The sequence below is a fragment of the Lissotriton vulgaris genome, chromosome 9 (genome assembly GCF_964263255.1).
Source record: "Lissotriton vulgaris chromosome 9, aLisVul1.2, whole genome shotgun sequence".
Taxonomy (NCBI): Eukaryota; Metazoa; Chordata; class Amphibia; order Caudata; family Salamandridae; genus Lissotriton; species Lissotriton vulgaris.
Genome location: NC_141697.1, coordinates 28,293,428 through 28,311,361, shown reverse-complemented (window position 1 = coordinate 28,311,361; position 17,934 = coordinate 28,293,428). Strand labels below are relative to the sequence as shown.

The 17,934-nt window shown below is 45.7% G+C and overlaps 1 protein-coding gene across 4 annotated transcripts in view; it reads right to left on the bottom strand.

The window, feature by feature from the left end:
- HEATR5A (HEAT repeat containing 5A) overlaps positions 1 to 17,934 on the bottom strand; it is a 502,340-nt gene that overhangs the window by 361,652 nt on the left and 122,754 nt on the right. For all 4 annotated transcript variants that reach the window (XM_086936964.1, XM_086936962.1, XM_086936966.1 and 1 more), the window contains exons 14-15: positions 5,246 to 5,355; positions 3,575 to 3,738 (exon numbers count right to left, since the gene is read on the bottom strand). In XM_086936964.1, coding sequence (XP_086793090.1) covers positions 3,575 to 3,738; positions 5,246 to 5,355 — 274 coding nt within the window. The remainder of the gene's footprint in view (positions 1 to 3,574; positions 3,739 to 5,245; positions 5,356 to 17,934) is intronic.

Genomic DNA, 17,934 nt, shown 5'->3' with positions numbered 1-17,934 from the left:
CTCCTCCCACTGGAACCGGTCACAGCAGGAGAGGAGCAGGACCGAGCTGGCTATACACCAGTGGGTAACTGCTCCTACAGCCACCCTTTTGCTCACTGCATTTATCTTCTTGATCTCCTGGTCAGGTGGTGCAGCATCACCTGAGCAGAGGCCCCTCTGCAGGTGGTATGGACCACCAGGGAGTGGGGGGGTTGGAGGGGGGGGAGGGGGGGGGGGGGGGGGGTCCATTAATGTACAAAGGGTTGCTGGGTGAGGGTTTGTATTTTTCTCCACTCAAGGTGTTACTACCCTGGACTTTAAGGGCCCTTTAAAAGGTCTCTTAGGCAGACAGAAGAGTGCCCTTGAGCACCGGTAAGAACTGCACTGTCTGCTCGGATTTCCAGAGAGTTTCTACAAGAAAGCCCTCTTCTTCGTCCACTATATGAAAGGCCATGCCCATTGGATGATTTCATGGTAGGACATTGTATCATCAGATGCCCTGCTGGGATTATGGTCCAAATCTCGGTCACGGGGCGGGTGTGATGCGGGGGGTGGGGGCGGGGGGAAATAGTCATTGCAGCAGTTCCATGGGTCATCTGTGGGCCCTGGCACAAAGAGCTGGCCACATCAATCAGAAGGATCAAAGGGAATGCCTGGATCTGAAAAGGTGTAAGGAGATCCCTCAAGAGACTCTAGTTGAGGCAGGCGGGTGGTGTGCGTGAGTGTGACAATGGAAGAGGTGGTAGAGATGGAGAAGGTAGTGATGGAGGAGTAGGTGGAACATAGTGGGAAGTAAGTGTCCCTGTCTCTAGGACTATTTGGTATTGTCTTGGAGGGGCTTTGGAAGCAGTTTCTTCCTCGAAGGGAGGCCCCCTCTTGTGAGGCAAAGTATCTACTGGCTAGAGAAGAAGTGGTTTTGTGGAGCTTTTCCCAGAGACAAAATGAATAAGGAAGTGCAACTGACTGACTTCAAGCTCTTCTTAGAGTCTCTACATGATAGACTGCTCAGATTCCTCAGATTCGACTGTGCCTTCGGCATGAACAGGATCTTCGATATGAATGACATTTTGGGCACTGATGCAGTCTTCAAAGGTGCCTTTGGCGCTAGCTTTGGGCCTGTGTGAGACTGTCTCTCACCCTAGGGCCATTTATAGCTCGATGGCTGAGAAGGGTCGACACTTTTGGGTGAGTTCTTCTTCGGCTCTGAAGCCTACTCTTAGTGCTGAACAGAGCCCAAAGGAAGTGAAGGCCCAGGGGGCGGCAATTTTTTGGTGCATGGGGCTGGATGCCAGACTGCCCGTAAGCTGTGCACTCTCTCTGCATGAGTACTCTTGTGAGGCTCTGAATGAGTGTTGAAGCAGAGTGTGCTTACGACTCAGCGTTTTCTGAGGACAAAGGGTCTTGGGAGCCTGCACAACATCCTTCTCGTGTTCGGAGGCGCTGAGGGAAACAGACTTCGGACTAGGCATGGCTTGACCTGGGAGGAGATGCTGGAGGGGCCGGCGTATTCTACCACTGGCACTGAAGGGATCCTGCTCGGCGAAAATATCACAGGTCTCGGCAGACAACTGTTTTGATGGTGCGACCACACGTACTTGGCATGGCACCAGGGCATTTTTTTGATGGGTGTCCATTCCATCACCCTTTTACAATCCACATTCTACGGCCATGACACTCAATTGGGTGGTTGGGAGGAAAGTGCACTCCTCAAAGTGCACAGGGCCCCGGTGTATAGAAGCTAGATCGCTGAATATCGGTCTTCGGAGGTTATACAATAAAGAAGACAAAGGGAGTTGTCGATCACGAATGGCTACTTCTGGATAGTCCGTGTTGAAGTCTAACTGTATACACCTGGAAAATGTGTGTGACGAGCCGACTCTCTAAGCCCTGTTGGCATACGTCCAAACTCGATGGCAGAAAAAAGCTATCAACTTGGAGTCAATGCCCACGCCTATTGTCCATTAAGGGAGGAGTCACAGTACATCTTGTGATTTGAATATCTTCTTCAAAGAAAAAACAACTACATAGGTCTTAGGTTAATACCATATGGCAGGAGTATGCAGAGTATTTTTATCTGCATTCACACAGGCTCTAAACATATATTTTTAAGATTTATTTGAAATAAAAATCCTACCTTAGTGCATACATATGAAAAGTAACTATATAAGAACAAGGAAAATAGTGGCAACAATACTTATCAGGAGAGTGAATAATAAAAATATATTGTAACATTGTGATGCTATCCTAAATCTTCTTTATAGCAATACTAGCAGCCCATCCCGACCTTGTCCGGGAGCAATCAGGCTTCAGGGCCCCCGCCCGCCACGGCCCCCACCCACACAGACATTGTCCGTGGGTCCCCCGGAGTAGCAGCTCGTCCCGACCTTGTTTTCAGGGCCCCCGCCTGCCCCGACATTGTCCGTGGGTCACCCGGAGCCTTACCTCACCCGCCGCACCTCCCCGCGCTCCTGAGTTCACCGGTCCGCCGCTCCTCGCCGCTCCTCGCCGCTCCTCCCTGCCTGTCCGCAGCACCTCTCCGCTCCCCCCAGCCTGTCCGCCGCTCCTCACCGCTCCTCCATGCCTGTCCGCCGCTCCTCCCCGCTTATGTCCGGCGCTGTCTGGCGCTCCTCCTCGCGCTCCTGGACGCCGCTCCTCCCCGCGCTCCTGATGTCAGCACATACGTCGCGGCCGGCGCTACTTCCATGTGACTACTTTTTTTTTTTCCTTGTACATTTTTTAAATAACATTTTTTAAATTTATATAGCCTATGTCCATCTGCACAACCTGACAATTACAATGATGTATCGGGTGTGTGGATTGGCGCTGTGGTTCCCGAGTTTACCCACCTCAAAGGTTCAAAGTTCTTCCTTTATAATAGTAGTATAGATCTCCAATACCACCTCTCTTCTCAGCTAACTAAGATAAACTTAGCACCAAAAGTGGCCTACATCCAGTTTCATATATGGTTTACACCTGCATACCTCGTCTGACCAACAGAACCAATGTTCTGCAAAGAAACATCTGCTATTCCTGCGCAGGCAGGCAGATAAGCTCACTGAGTGAAAGCTGGATATACTTTCCCTGTAGCCTTCAGCACAGAAAGCCAATTATAGTTCTGTATGACCCTTGGGCTAGAGCCTTTTTTTTCGTATTTTTTTTTTTTTTTTTATATAGCGCAAACTCACCTGAAGATATTGGGTATTGTTACCGATAGACATTTTTTATGTTGAGTATCAAAATGGAGTCATATGGTTATACAACTGAAGAGTATAGCATTTGTGGCCCATGGGCACCAGATGTAAACAGCACCTACTATGGATACAGTTCAGAAACAACGACTTACTGGAGATCCAAAGTTCAGGCCCCACAGCTAACAATGTCAAGGTCTGAATTCAATCCTCCTGAAGGTATAACTCCCAGAAGAAGACAACACTCCAAATATGATTTCACCAACTGCACTATCCTTGAGCATTCCGCCGATATGCTTGTTCTTCCTGTACATTTATCAGTGGATCAGCAGCTGGTGACATACCAAGAAATGGAGAAAGAGGGCCAGCTGGTGAACAGAGAAGAAGCGTGATGGGCAAGACAATACCTGCTCTTCTATGAAGCCATGATCCGTTTCCTGCAGTAGAGACCCCATCAACAGCAAGTCGTCCTGGTGGCAGAGTGGCGGCAGGAGAGATGTAGAGGCTGCCAACTGGTTATCTGGTGCGGTCAGGTCAGCAAACAACTCTTTCATGATAACACAGACGTTCCCTGCAGGTGAAAGGGAAGGGGTCATTAGATATATGACAGTGTATGGAGTTCCTAGGTCAATCAAACGCAAGGCGAGCCATAGGGGTCTTTAGTTTTCCAGATCTAACTTGAGGGAGCAGACCCTACCTGTCATTTAACACTGTGTTTGGACAAATGTTCTCCTCATGGCTTGGAAAAGCTGTACCGCTTTACCCGGTTTGTTGGCTTGTTTTTCTATCCTATCAGTTGTTTCCATCCTCTGCACTTGACAATCTGCGAGTGGAGGCGTACCACATTTACTGTAATGTTAGCAGAACATTTTTTTGCTGACAGCAGTGTCACACAAAGGGACCCCTCAACTTAAGTGGGGGTGACTACTGCCGGGCTACTCTGTGACTGGTGGTGGTAGCAGCAATATTTTAATCCAAGGTGCAGGCATTCTTACAGGACTGCTGAGGAGAGGATGTCTGCTGAATATCCCTGGTAAAGGTCCATCCAGTCACCCATTACTAGGTCCTTTGAGACAAGTGAAGGAACTGTGCATGTTTTGTGCACTTGACAATATGTACATGGGTGTGCAAGCAGATGGGATTTCTCGTGATGCACTTGAGATGACAGATAAAACTGCCCTGTACTTAAAAGCAGCACTGCAAAACCAGTGCAATCAGTAGGGGAGAGAAAGTCGTACAATCCCCTGCCTTGTTTCAGGGTAGGTATCGCCAGCTAAAGCGAAACCTGCTCTTGCCCTTCATACTCTAGTGGAAATGGGAGAAGGGGGAAGCGTCAGTCTAAGGTCAGTACACATCAGACCTAGGACTAGTCAAAATACGTCTGATTGAGGGCTTTGACCTCAGGAAGTTACTCAACGATTGGTTAAACTGTTTAAGGATATAGAAAAGCTGTGTTATCTTATGCCTTCATTTGAGCTTTTATCTGCCCTTTAACTTATGATAATAAAAAGAGGCTCGGTGAAATTAAAGGGTGATCTATTTCAACTTAAGCATCCTATGACGTTGTCACTAAAGAGTAGGTTGACATGTCGGGTACCTCAGTAAAAAGGAGCCTGAAGGACTCTGCAAAATTGCAGTCTCTAACAGGGTACAGTTCTGCTAGCCATAAATTATAGGGGAGGATCAAATTGCATTTAGACTATGTTACCAACAATGTTTTTGGTGAGACCCCCGCCGTCATCGCCAAATGACCAATACAACCGTGTCCATGCAGAAGGCGTGTGTAAAGGCTAGACCAGGTAGGTTGCATCTGTGAAACATCAAAAGGGAGCATGCAGAATGCCGGCAAAAGTGTCAGCTACAACTGATCTGGGCTTGCTTAATTGCTGTTCAGTGGAGATGCAGCCTTCTGGAGTGAGGAAAAACAATGGACTGGAATGTGGCCCGGGCGATGGCCAGACCTTTGCATGCATACCATTCATCATCATTTGTTTTCATAAAAGGTATGTAAGTCAGTGCAGACTGTGTGTGAGCTTGCCTGCTTGGTGTCAGTATTAATGGCATAAATGGTAGCCCACCTTCATAGGTCTGCGGGGGCAGCAGGGCCAGCAGCTCGTACAATCTCTGACGGTACATCACAGATACCATCTTCAGGGGATTTCCATAGATCTTCTGTAGCAATGGCAGCCTAGAAAGGAAAACAGAGGGAATAACGTGGAGTCACTCCAATGCACCCCAAGAAATGATCACCTACAGGACGTGGGGCAACTCACTAGACTGACGCCATGGCAAAAATGCGCAAAAAAAAAGCAAACTTCCGATTCACCCTAACCAGAGTCATAACTGCCTCATACGCCAAGACCAGTGCTTTCTCTGAAAGAAGAATTGTATGCAATAACCCTCATGCTAGGATACTTCCCTTCCTTAGAAAGCAGAGGCACCCAGTTAACTTCCTGTTTTTTTTTTATCAAACCCATAAATCTGAAGAGAGCTTCCTTTTACACTATCCCCAGGTGATAGGCTGGATCCGTGAATTTTCTGTAGCTTTATGATGTTGCTAGTGGGCATTGGCTCCACCTCAGCTAGGGACGCGCCACAGGTGTTACTTCACGGGAGCCATATACTTCCCACCCCAGCACACAGACATCAGTCTCCCGTCCTTTTGCCCCCCCATGACGTTTCTGGCATGTAGGAAGCTGGGTTTCTGTTGCCGTAACCACCACACACACATTTTGCCAGACTTCTGATGCACTCGGACTTGATGTGGAGTATGGGGTGATTATACAGTGTGGCGCATCTAGGGCGACAGAAGGCGGAGGGAATACATACAATGCACCACACAATGCGGATGAATGGCCAGCGCACATCCACATATTGAATGTTGCATTAAGCGTACCTGTAATTTACACACATCTTATGCATGGTCCTGAACACTGTCAGAATCCGTGCACCATTCAACATGAAGTGGACCTCTTATAGTGCATTTGGTGTTTTTTTTTCTTACTTGTTAGGAAGTCATAATGAACAGGTCCCAGCAAGGTTGCAGTAGAGTCAATGTATTATTTAGTGATTAAATACATTTTACAGTACTGGCTGGATTCAGTAACAGAATCTTTGTGGACAATTATGAGCAAAAAGGGGGAGGAAAAAGGCACTAAGGTTAGTTTTATTCTGCTGGGGAGTTCAATTCTCAAGGTCTCAGTTAATGTGGCTGTTCTGTTTCAAGGCATGTTTTCTCATTATGTGGCTTTGATGTCATTCTATGTGTACAGACCTATGGATAAATGTACATAGATGTACTGTTCGAGTGTTAAACGCTTACCCTACTAGGGCCCAGATTACAATGTTGTATCTTTTTGGTACAGGGTTACTGGACGGCAGATTCCTGTTGGCATCGCTGCACCAAACACTTTCTCCTCGCAATGGGGATTAACCACACCCACTCAGTTAGCAGGTCCTTATCCGTGTGGTTCCCTCCTATTCACTGACATATTCCAACTGTTCAAAGCCTGTGGAAAACATCAATGAGAAGTGAATTGTGCATTGGTGGGAGGACGGGGTCAGAGCAGAATGCAGTCGGTCTACTCAGAGCTGTCTCCTCCATGGTGCTTCACTGATGGGCAGGAGCCAGAATGAGTTTCTGTCTGCAGCCTGCCCCCACCTCTGTACAGGTTTAAACGGGTGCGGACCCACAACTGTGGACACTGTGGCAAATGTTACATGGTTTAGAAATACTGTCACTGGGGACACCTGGCTACTTGTTACAATTCCAGGTGAGATAGGACTACTCATAATTACGGCCTACATTGTTTAAATCGGAGCTGTGGGCATGATGCTGCTAGGAGTTGTGTTCAATGTGTTCTGAATGAGACTGTGCTGAATGCTATTTCTGTAAGGTTCAAAACAACCAAAAAACGACAATGAGGAGGATTCATCGCACTCAAACTCTAAAGAAAGAAATATTTTTTTAAACTTCTGTCGAAAAGCGGCATCTCTTCAAGTAGATGAGCTGCGGCAGCGCGGACCATGAGTGTGAGGAGCGGCTGATATGGCTGCCATGAGTACGTGCCTTGCAAGGACACAGATACTGGTAGGGCTTGGAGTGGAAAGAGTCTGAAGTCCTGAGGTACTGACATTCCACAACTTTAACTGTAAGATATATATATCAAACAGGAAACATGGCTAACACGGCCCTAGATGCCTATTCTTAACAAGAGATAACCCTTAAAAAAAGTATAAAGGTATTCTGAATATATTAAAGACCTAATTCGGTCCAAACAAAACTGAACCACATGAGAAACACCCATATAATTCAAGGCCTCTCCTAATCAATAATCAGAAAAAAACACCTGTAACTCAGAAAAGATGTCCCAGTTAAAATGGAAATTTGGCAATGGCTTGTGAAGAAGGATGCAACAATATTTAGTCAAACCTTATTCATGCAGAATATACTACTTTGTTCAAATTGTGTGGGTACCTTAGGCCTTTTACATCGGCCCCCACTGGCAGTACTGCCCGCCAGCTCGCCCCAGTTAAATATCTACTAAGATCCAATGATGGAGGCAGTTTGCTTACATGTTGAGGCACAGAAGGATGTGTAAGGTTTGCTAGTTATATGGGTCTATCAATCATGCGGTCTCGGGAGACTTTGCCTGGATTCTACCCTTGTGGCATGTGCTTAAAAATCAAACGCAATCCTAGTCGACCTACTGGATTCAGGTTTTGAGCACAGTCCTCACAGCGAATCCAGATGAAGGATTGATAGAATGTCACCTCGAACTAGACATCGAGGCAACAGCTGTTATCTATTTCTGGTGGAACGTAGGAGAAGGAAACGCCCACCTCCCCAAACAAGCATTGGCATTGCCAATAGGTCTCGCCTTTGGGACCTTATACGTTTTTAGCCATGCAACAGTTGAGGTTGTTGCACTAAGGATAATGTGCTGCATAACTAGATACTTATAAGGTCCCAAAAGCGAGACCTATTGGCTATACCAATGCTTGTTTCTTATTACAGCTGGTCTTGCAGACTGCGCATTCGCGCTGAAGCTCGACCTAAAAAGGTCATAATATAAGTTCTTAAAATGGTCAAACCAATCCGGAGGCGAAACCAACAGTTATTAGGTTCCAGGGCAGCAGAATTGCCAGCCCTGGAAACAAGGGACCAAAATGTATTAGAATCCTTATATAATGCTGCTTCCCCAAGGTCATGCCACCTTTGGGCTTTCCACGCCCTTTTGGTTTTAGTCAAACACAGTTATAACCCAACCTAATGGTTCGGGTTAGCCCTACATCTGTGGTAAATATTTAATTACCGTCCTAATTTCTATGCAGGTAAGTACTAAGAATAAAATAACTCAATCGGAAAGAAAGACGCAGAGTCTGTGGTGTTAGAGTTCTTAGGGGTTTTATTCCTTAAAAAGGAATGGTTCATGAACCGGATATCGGGTACCTGACACCACTGGGGTTCAGGAAGGGATAGAGCAATGCTTTATTGACAATACATAACTTTTATACTCAAATCATATAATGGAAACCAATACAGTAGGCGTAACAGCTGAGAGAAACAAGATAAGAGCACACACGTGTTAGCAATACGTAATCAGAAGACGTGAACTAGGCGTGAACACAGAGGTGTGTGCTAGAAACGTCACATGAAAGTGTCACAAGTGGGTGGGTACATAGCAGAATCTTTGCAATGTCAGCAGAAATCTGAGATCTGGATGCGCGCGCAGCTGCATGACGTGTGATTGACGTGAAGCTGGAGGGTGCAGGGGACTTGACATTTACACTAGAGGAAAGAGACAGAAGTCTGGCATGTCAGATCAACTCGTTCCTATATCATATCTGATATCTGATGTTTGGGAACCATATTACCTAGAGGGAAAGGTCTTTTGGGCAGAGGCTATTCTATACTGACTGTGAGTGCGTGTATAAGCGTCTACGTGTCTGCATGAGATGCGAGGGGGCATGGGCCTACCATGGTAACAGGAGCTATGAATTACTTGCACGGAGACAGTGAGGCCGGGCCCTTTGCTCTGCAGCTGGAAGGATGTTTACTTGAACTAGTAGGCAGGAATGTATTTTTGAGGAGCGGAGCAGATAATTCGAAGGTTGAATACAGTCTTGGCAGGCAACAGGCTGAGCTAAGCGCCGTTAGCCGCGCAGGGAGTAAGGCAGAGGTCACGGGTACAGAGGCAGGCCCAGGCTGAGGCATTCAGAGTCAGAAGGCAGGAAAAGGCTCGATGGCAGAATTCAGGGCCTACTTCGCCTGGGCTGAAAAACGTGTAAAGTACACCACATAAAGACGTTGGCAAGGCATACTTAGGAACGGAATATTCAACCCGTTCAGGGTGGATCTGAAAGAGGACATGTTAACGTTGGACGCAAATGTATTTGCGTCTTCATAGCTGGCACAGGAGGGAAGTTACATGCACTTTAAGCTCGTACATGGAGACGGTGGGGTACACGTTAGGGAACATTTCTTGACTATAAAATTGATATTTCCTCATTCCCTCCTTGTTCCCTACGGACCCTTCATGATATATCGATCCTCATGAATCGATCAGTCTGTTCATGTAACATCATTTGCTCTTCTTTCTTCTTTTTGCGTTTTGAGTGGAAACTTGAATGCGGAATACATGATGTGGCGCACAGACCACAAATCGCTGGCACACATTGTAGGCACAGGCAGCAACTGAATACTATGAGAAGGGCAATGCCTAGGAAGGATAGGATCTTCCATCCCCAAGCGGTCAACGTTGTCCAGAACCAACCGGACCAAGTCCAGGTGCCTGGATTCTGATGTATCAAACTTGCAATTTTATGAAGACGTGTGATAGCCTTATATACTGTTGGCGCGTTTTCTGGAATGAAAACACAGCAACTCGACCCGATGACCTTACAGGCTCCGCCCCTATCTGCTAGGATGACGTCAATAACAAGACGATTTTGAAGAACAACAACCCGCATGGCAGATTGCTCCTCTGTTAAGTTGCCTAGAGCGGAAGTAGTTTCATTCACTACTGCTTCGAGGGTTCTAGTTAATTTTCGTATCAGTTTACTATTAAAGACAGTACCTAAGTAGGGGAAGAAACCTTTATTGAAGTCTGTATATTGCTCCCATGCCGTTTCAGTATAGTCGACAATCGGGAGATCTCTTCGGAGTCTATTGTTTACTAGATTTGTATTTCTGTGATAATCAGGAGGGGCTAGGAAAACAGGTGGCAGAAGGAATGCAATGTAACAGGTACCATCCCAATCTGGAGGTAAGCGTATGTATGCGGTATGGCCACAAACAAAGTAGGAATGACGAGTAGCTCTAAATGTAGACCTGCCTTGATCACTGAATTCGACCACAGTAGTACATTTACTATGACCTAAGTGTCCTGAACCCTTCTTTCTGACACATAAGTCACCCGTGACTGGTAATACTGACATAGCAGGGAGAACTGGTGCAGCTTCGGATTCAACAGTAAGAATCATGAGGTTAATTGTATAATTACCTAATCCATATACTTCATTTTCTAGATCAGTTCCTGTCCTAGTGGGAAGTCCCTTCTTGTCAGGGTAACAGGCTTTAAGCAGAACTAAGTTCAGGTTTCCCCAAACCCAATTTCCTTCGAAAACAGCAATATCAGAATCTAAAGAATTAATTAATCTAAACCATGCTCCACATGAGCCATTGTGAGTGAACGGGTATGGAAAGAGAGGCAGAACTCCCTTGTATTTCTGATAGGGAGGGAGTCGGCCACATATCCAACAGTTTGTAGCATTATTAGTCTGATGGGAGTGATGTAACATACTAATGAATGTGTTGTTGCGCAGCGCAAGTCTGTAAGATAACTCGTGTGGGGGTAGTTCACTAAAAGAATGTTCGGCAGTGACATTGTAAGCAGATTGGGCACGCTTGAAGATAGGGTAATATATATGCAACAATATACTGGCAGCAATCGTCAGAAGGCTTAGAAAAAACATAACCAATAATGTCACTATACAGTGACTACGAAGTGATTTACAATATGCACGTTTCTTGAGTTGTCTCTCTCTCTCTCTATCTCGGTCTAGGGGATACATGTCAGAAACTAATTTAACCGATTCACCTAGGGGAGGACTTAAACAATTAAACTGTCTGACTTGCTAGACCGCAACTTTGATTTATACTCCTCTTGCGGAGTTTTCTCTCTCTTGGGAACTTTAAAGTCACTAGAATCGGGGCAGTCCTTTGAGGGGATGGAAGAGTCAGTCTCTGGCAACAGTTCATTACACTTTTTAATATGACTCGTATGAATCCACCCCTTTCGGCCCTCAACCTTGATTGCAGTCCTCGTGGTCAGAAGGACGAGCTTCGGCTCCTGCCAACGGGGCTCCAGCGGACTCCTGCTATCGAATTTTCGTATCAGGACAGTATCTCCAGTACGGACATCGTGTGGCTTCACATCAGTGTTGTCGGGAAAGGCTGCGGCAACCTGTGAACGACATGATTGGAGTGCAGACATCAAGGAGGCAAGGTAATCTGTCAGCATATTACAGTCAACATCGGTTATTTTCTTAGGCATGGGTGTCCCCCACATATTTGGTGGTCGGCCAAAGACCACCTCATACGGGGACAGTCCTGATCTCGAATGTGGGACCATTCTCATGTAGAATAGTGCAACTGGCAGGGCGACTATCCAGTCGACCCCTTTCTCTTTACATATTTTGGCAAGACGTGTTTTCAGTGTCTGATTGTGCCTTTCTACAAGGCCAGCTGCCTCGGGATGTCGGACGCAATGGAATTTCCACTGGTATCCTAGCAGAAGTGAAACCTGCTTCATGAGCTCGGATGAGAATGGCTGTCCGTTATCTGAGTACACGATACGAGGCAAGCCGTACCGTGGGAAGAATTCTCGAACCAGCTGCTTGGCAGTGGTCGGGGCAGTGTAATCTGGGACTGGATATGCTTCGGTCCAACGGGAAAGTGCACAAACAACTACGAGGACGTACTTGAATCCTCGACAACGTTCCATCTGGATATAATCCATCTGGAGGACTTCAAAAGGGTGATCGGGAGGATGAAATCCACCTTGCTCTACAGGGACGCTTTTACCTGGATTGAACTGACAACAGATCATGCAAGTACGCACTTTCTGTTTTGCTGCTGCTCGTAAATGTTTGTTGTACCAGAGATTCTGTAAACTGTCTAACATAGCTTTTTCTCCTAGGTGTGCTGGACTATGTGCTGTATTTATTATGACTTGAACCATAGAGTCGGGAAGAAACCATGTAGATTTTCCCTTCGTCATCCATCCCTGATCTGTCTGGATCCCTCCTAGTTCAGTCCATTTCTTGATTTCATCTGGAGTAGCATGTGTCTGAATATCGATTACATCTAGTGTGGGATCCTTAACTGTCATACAATGTGTCGGCACTATGATCTTTGTTACATCAGTTGTCTGGGTGTGAGTCAATGCTGTATGTTTTGCTGTTTGGTCTGCCAGGTCGTTACCCTGGGAAATAGAGTCTGTAACTTTAGTATGTGCTTTACACTTCATGATAGATATGCCTGAGGGCAGATGTATTGCTTCTAACAGTGCTTGAATGAGGGGACCGTGTTGAATCTTGGCACCGTGAGAGGTCAAGAAACCTCGTTCTTGCCATAACACTCCGAAGTCGTGTACGACTCCGAAAGCATAACGTGAATCGGTGTATATGTTAACATTTCTGTTCTTGGCTAGTATACAGGCTCGGGTCAGAGCGATAAGCTCTGCTGCTTGAGCGGACAGTGTATCTATACGATGTGTTTCTTTGACTTCAGTTTCAGTGGTCACTGCATACGCGGTCACCAATTCTCCTGTGTTTGTTCTCATACATGAACCGTCCACGTAAAGTGTCAGGTCTGGATTTGTCAGTGGAACATCTGTTAAGTCTCGTCGGGGCTTTGTTACTGCATTAATGATCTCTATACAATCATGCGGGGCTGAATCTGTCATAATCGAAGGTAACAATGTTGCAGGATTTAGAATGTTACAGCGTCTGATTTCTATGTGTGGCTGGAATAGCGTTAATTCATAACCTGTCAGTCGTGCTATAGTCAGGTGTTGAGTCTGTGTTCGGTTTAGAAGGACCTCTACAGAATGTGGAACTTGTACTGTCAATGGATGTCCTAATACTATTGAGTCGCTTTGTCTGATTGCTAGGGCTGTCGCTGCAACTGATTTTAAGCACGCAGGCAGAGCCTGGGCCACTGAATCCAATGTACTTGAAAAATAAGCACAAGGCTTATGTGAACCTGCTTGATCTTGTGTGAGGACCGACAACGCTGTACCATCACGTTCTGTAACAAAAAGTGTAAAAGGTTTGCTGTAACATGGTGTCGCTAAAACTGGTGCTTGACATAAAGCTTTCTTTAATTCCTCAAAAGCCTGTGTATGTTCCTGAGTCCAAGGGAGGGCAGTCGAAGTCGCTGCCTCCTGTGTTGTCAACTGAATGAGTGGTTTAGCTAGAAATGCATACTGAGGAATCCATTGTCTGCAGTACGAGGTGAGGCCTATAAAGGCCCGCACTTCCTTTTGTGTCTGGGGTTGTGGCATGTTTACAATTAACTGGATGCGGTCAGGAGTGAGCGGTCTCCCCACTTTGGACAGCAAGTGACCCAGGTACACAACTTGCTGAACACAGAATTGTAGTTTTGAAGGAGACACCTTGTGTCCCTTGTCGGCCAGAAAATGTAAAACTGTCAGTGATGCTTGTTCACATTCGGGTTCACTTCGTGCGGTGATCAGCAGATCATCGACGTACTGTAGTAAGGCAGTGTTAACTGGCATTTGGATACAGTCAAGTTGTCTTTTCAGTGCTTGGCTATAGATGCTGGGGCTTTCTGTGAATCCTTGAGGTACGCGTGAAAATTTGAAACTTCGTCCATTTAAACTGAATCCGAAGAGATATTGGCTCTCTGGATCAATGGGTACACTGAAGAAGGCGTTCTTGAGGTCAATTACAGTAAAGAACGTCGCTTCTGAATCAATAGCAGTCAATAAGGATGAGATGTCGGGAACCACAGGATACTGTGGAACAATGCATTTATTCAGTTCTCGTAAATCAATCACCAGCCGATATACTGGCGGTGCATTGGGATCAGTACGTTTAAGAATCGGAATGATAGGGGAATTACAGATATTGGAGTCGGTTTCTACGACCACTCCTTGGGCAATGAGCTCTTCAATGATTTCCAGTAAAGCCACTACAGCATCGGGTGGTAACTTGTATTGTCTGATTCGTGGTAAAACAACTCCTGGTTTGAGTGTAACACGGTATGGTGTGATGTGCATACAACCTACATCGGTTGGGCCTTGTGCCCACAGGTGTTTCGGTACATTTTTCAATCTGACATCAAACTCTCGTAATACATAGTGACCCTTAAAGTCACGTAGAAAAAGTCTAACTCCTTCCGGAGAACAACATATCACAGCTCCTAGAGCCTTCAATGTTTTGATACCTAGCAAGTTTTCTGGACATGATTTCGTGAGTAACAAGTCTGTAACGCGTGATAATGGACCTACTGCTAGGGGGACTGGTTTCGATACTTCATTTACAATAGGCTGTCCTGAAAAACCAAGGGAAACATTCTGTGAGCCTGAGAGGGGTGCCCCTGGAACTTCATCATGGCTGATTGTTGTGCGGCTTGCCCCTGTGTCAATTAGAAACTTTCTGTCTTTTCCCAATACTTGACTGTGTACATAAGGACCCTCTTGATCTACAGGAATCTCAATAAGAGGCAAGCCAACCTCCCTCTCTAGGCTGTTTCATGTGCATCGCTGATAATCGGGGTAATCGGATTGGGCATACTGGTACATCTGCTGTGAAACTTGCTGCGTCGCGGCAATGGGCTGTGATACCGCTGCGGTCTGTACTGTATGTGGTGGAGCATGCATAGGCTGTATATTCTGTGAAGTCTGTTGCTGGGCCTGGTCTTGTCTAGGCTGACGCGGTCTTTCTTTAGTTTTACCTGTTGATATATTGTGTTTCAGGACTGGACATTCATGTACGTAGTGACCTGGCTGTTTGCAATAGTTGCATGTCCCTTTAACGGGAGCTGCTGAATTACCTGTCTGGGTCGCACCCTTTCTCTGACCGTCTGCTGGAACCGACTGGGCCACTAACATTTTCATTTTCGTGTCTTTCATACGTCTCTGTTCGTGATCCTGTTCTTCTCTAATTCTGTTCTGGTGATATTGTAACATTTGTAACATCTGGGATGGCGTGTTTGCTTGCCATGTACTTTCAACTTTATATACACGGTTCTTAACTTGTGTCAGGGAATTCTCGACTAATTTTGTTACAAAAAGATGTGGGTATGACTCGCTACCTGGTTTCAGGCCACTATTAATAATGAAACATTTCTCGAATCTTGAATAGAAGTCACTAGTATCTTCATCGTGTTTCTGTTTACAGGCTGAGATTGCGTCCCAGTCTTCCTTTTTAGTTGTCAATAATCTTGACAAAACCTGTACTATTAAACCTGGTAATGCTTTAGCTTTGTCCCCAAGGCCTAGCCCTGGAGTACGAGCTTTTTCCTCGTCTTCTATTTCAGTCCAAATAATCTTTTTATCTCCCACCTCCCATTCTTTTTCCTTGAGTTTCTCGTAAATGCCGGTGGGCAGCAGTACTTTTAACAATTTCATAATATCCGTATACGTGTAATCTCCCATGAGTAACATGTCCTTAAGTTCTCGGTGGAAACCTGCAGGGTCTTTATCATGACAGGGTACTAGTTTCTTCATTTCTAACAATTCCAACTTTGTTAAAGGTGTGTACACAAACACACGTTCCAAGGCATTATCAGCATTCATAACTGGGTGTACTTCTCGTAAAGGATTCTGCCTGTCAAAATGAAACATTTTTCTTTCTGGGGGCGGAGCTGAAACATATTGTGGGCCTAAGAAAGCGTTATATCTGCGCCGTTGTTCTAGAATTATTTGAATTAACTTGGTACTTAGGCCTCTCCATCTATTCATAAGTAGTGCTTCTAATGTATCAGGTAAGGGACCTGGATCAGAATGTTGTTGTCTGTATAACGTGATGAGATGCTGAATCATGTACACACCAGCTAGTTTCTGCTCGTCTGGGGAAAGGTTCAGAAATGTCTGTGCTACTGTATCATCATTGTATGTGCTAGGATTGTCAGCCAATAGTACTGCTGACCGGGCTAGTTCTTGTTCATCCATAGAATTGAGTACATGGTACCCCATTCGTTCTTGAAGAATTTTATCGGTACCTTGAAACAGATATTCAGGAGAACTCGGTTTTGATATGCCAGAGAGAAAAACTCTCTTGCTTTCTGGACGAATGCCTTTCTTAAGGTAATTTCCCTTACCCACATACGCTATCATTTCTTTAGCCGTGTCATGTTCTTCAGGTCCGTCCTCCTCGGAGGAGTCATTCCTGTCACTTTCTTTTTCTTTTTCTTGTTCTTTTTCGTGTATTTCTATTACTGCTTTTCTGATTTTCTTGTACATACTTGCTATACAATTCAGTTTATCATGGTTTCCCTCGGCTATATTTTGACCCCACCTGTTTAGTGCTTCCATCTCTTCCTGGTCTACTCCAGGCCTGTCTCGTTCTCTTATTAAGCAATTTATGAAGAAACGTAATATACAACCTTGAGTGTCAACTTTCTGGTGAGCCAGGGCCTCTTTAATACTTTCAGGATTTTCCCCAGTCTGGATAAAATGATATATTCTATCTAGGTGTTCAGTCATTCCTGGAAATAGCACTAGGTAATCTGCAACTTTTCGTAAGCGTAGTGATGCTAACAACATTCTATCGTCTTTACCGGGTACTGGATCATATCTGCAAATTGGAAGGGGTTCTTTAAGCATGTCGAAACGTGGTGTTTGGGGTGTACGTTGCTTCATTATGTCCCTAAGGTTTAATCTGTGTGTTGATGGCGGGGTCTGGAGACCTCCTGTCGCACCTCCTGTGGCGGAGGCTTGAAAATTGTGTGTCTGTGGAGTCGGTATCTGTACCTGAACTTGTCTCTTATTAGGATCAGGCGCAAACGGATTTAGTATATTAATCTTAGATGTGGGAAGTGGTGGAGGTGGAGGAGCAGGTGGAGCAGGCTGTCGAACGGGTGAACTTTGTTGCGGTAATGGCTGGACATTGTCTTGGAGCGGGTTGCCACCTCCGTCACCGTCAGTAGGCGGTACGTGGGCACGTGGATTGGTGTAAGCGGGAGCTACATCATCTAGATAGGAAGCAAGGGATATGTCTTTGGTGGTCCTGTGACTTACTTTAGTTGGAACCAATGGTGGCGGCAGATCTTTCGGTATTTCTGAAGTGGCTTTAGGCAAACCCTCGGCCACAAAGTACATGCCATTTACAAGAGTGTTTCGCATGCGGTCTACTTGTTCTGCTTTTACTCGGATCCCTTCATTAACTAATTCGTTTTCTCGGACTTCATCCGACTCTTCTCTATGTTTATCTTCTTTTCGGAGTGCTTTTTCGGCACGTTTATGTGATTCTTTACGCCACAATTCTATGGCATCTTTCTGGGATTGTCTGGCTTTCTTTTTCCATAGCGCTTCTTCTACTCTCAGGATGCACTCGGCATCCCATGTTCCTGTAACGGGCCACCTGTGTCTCTCTTCTAGGTGCTTGGTATAATCAGCCCATAAATCTAGGTACAGTATGGCATCTAAGCCATGCTTATGGTACATAAAATTTCCAGGAGTGTCCCTAGGGGGGACAGGAATTTCTTCCTCTAGTATCCCTTTCCTAGTTCCTA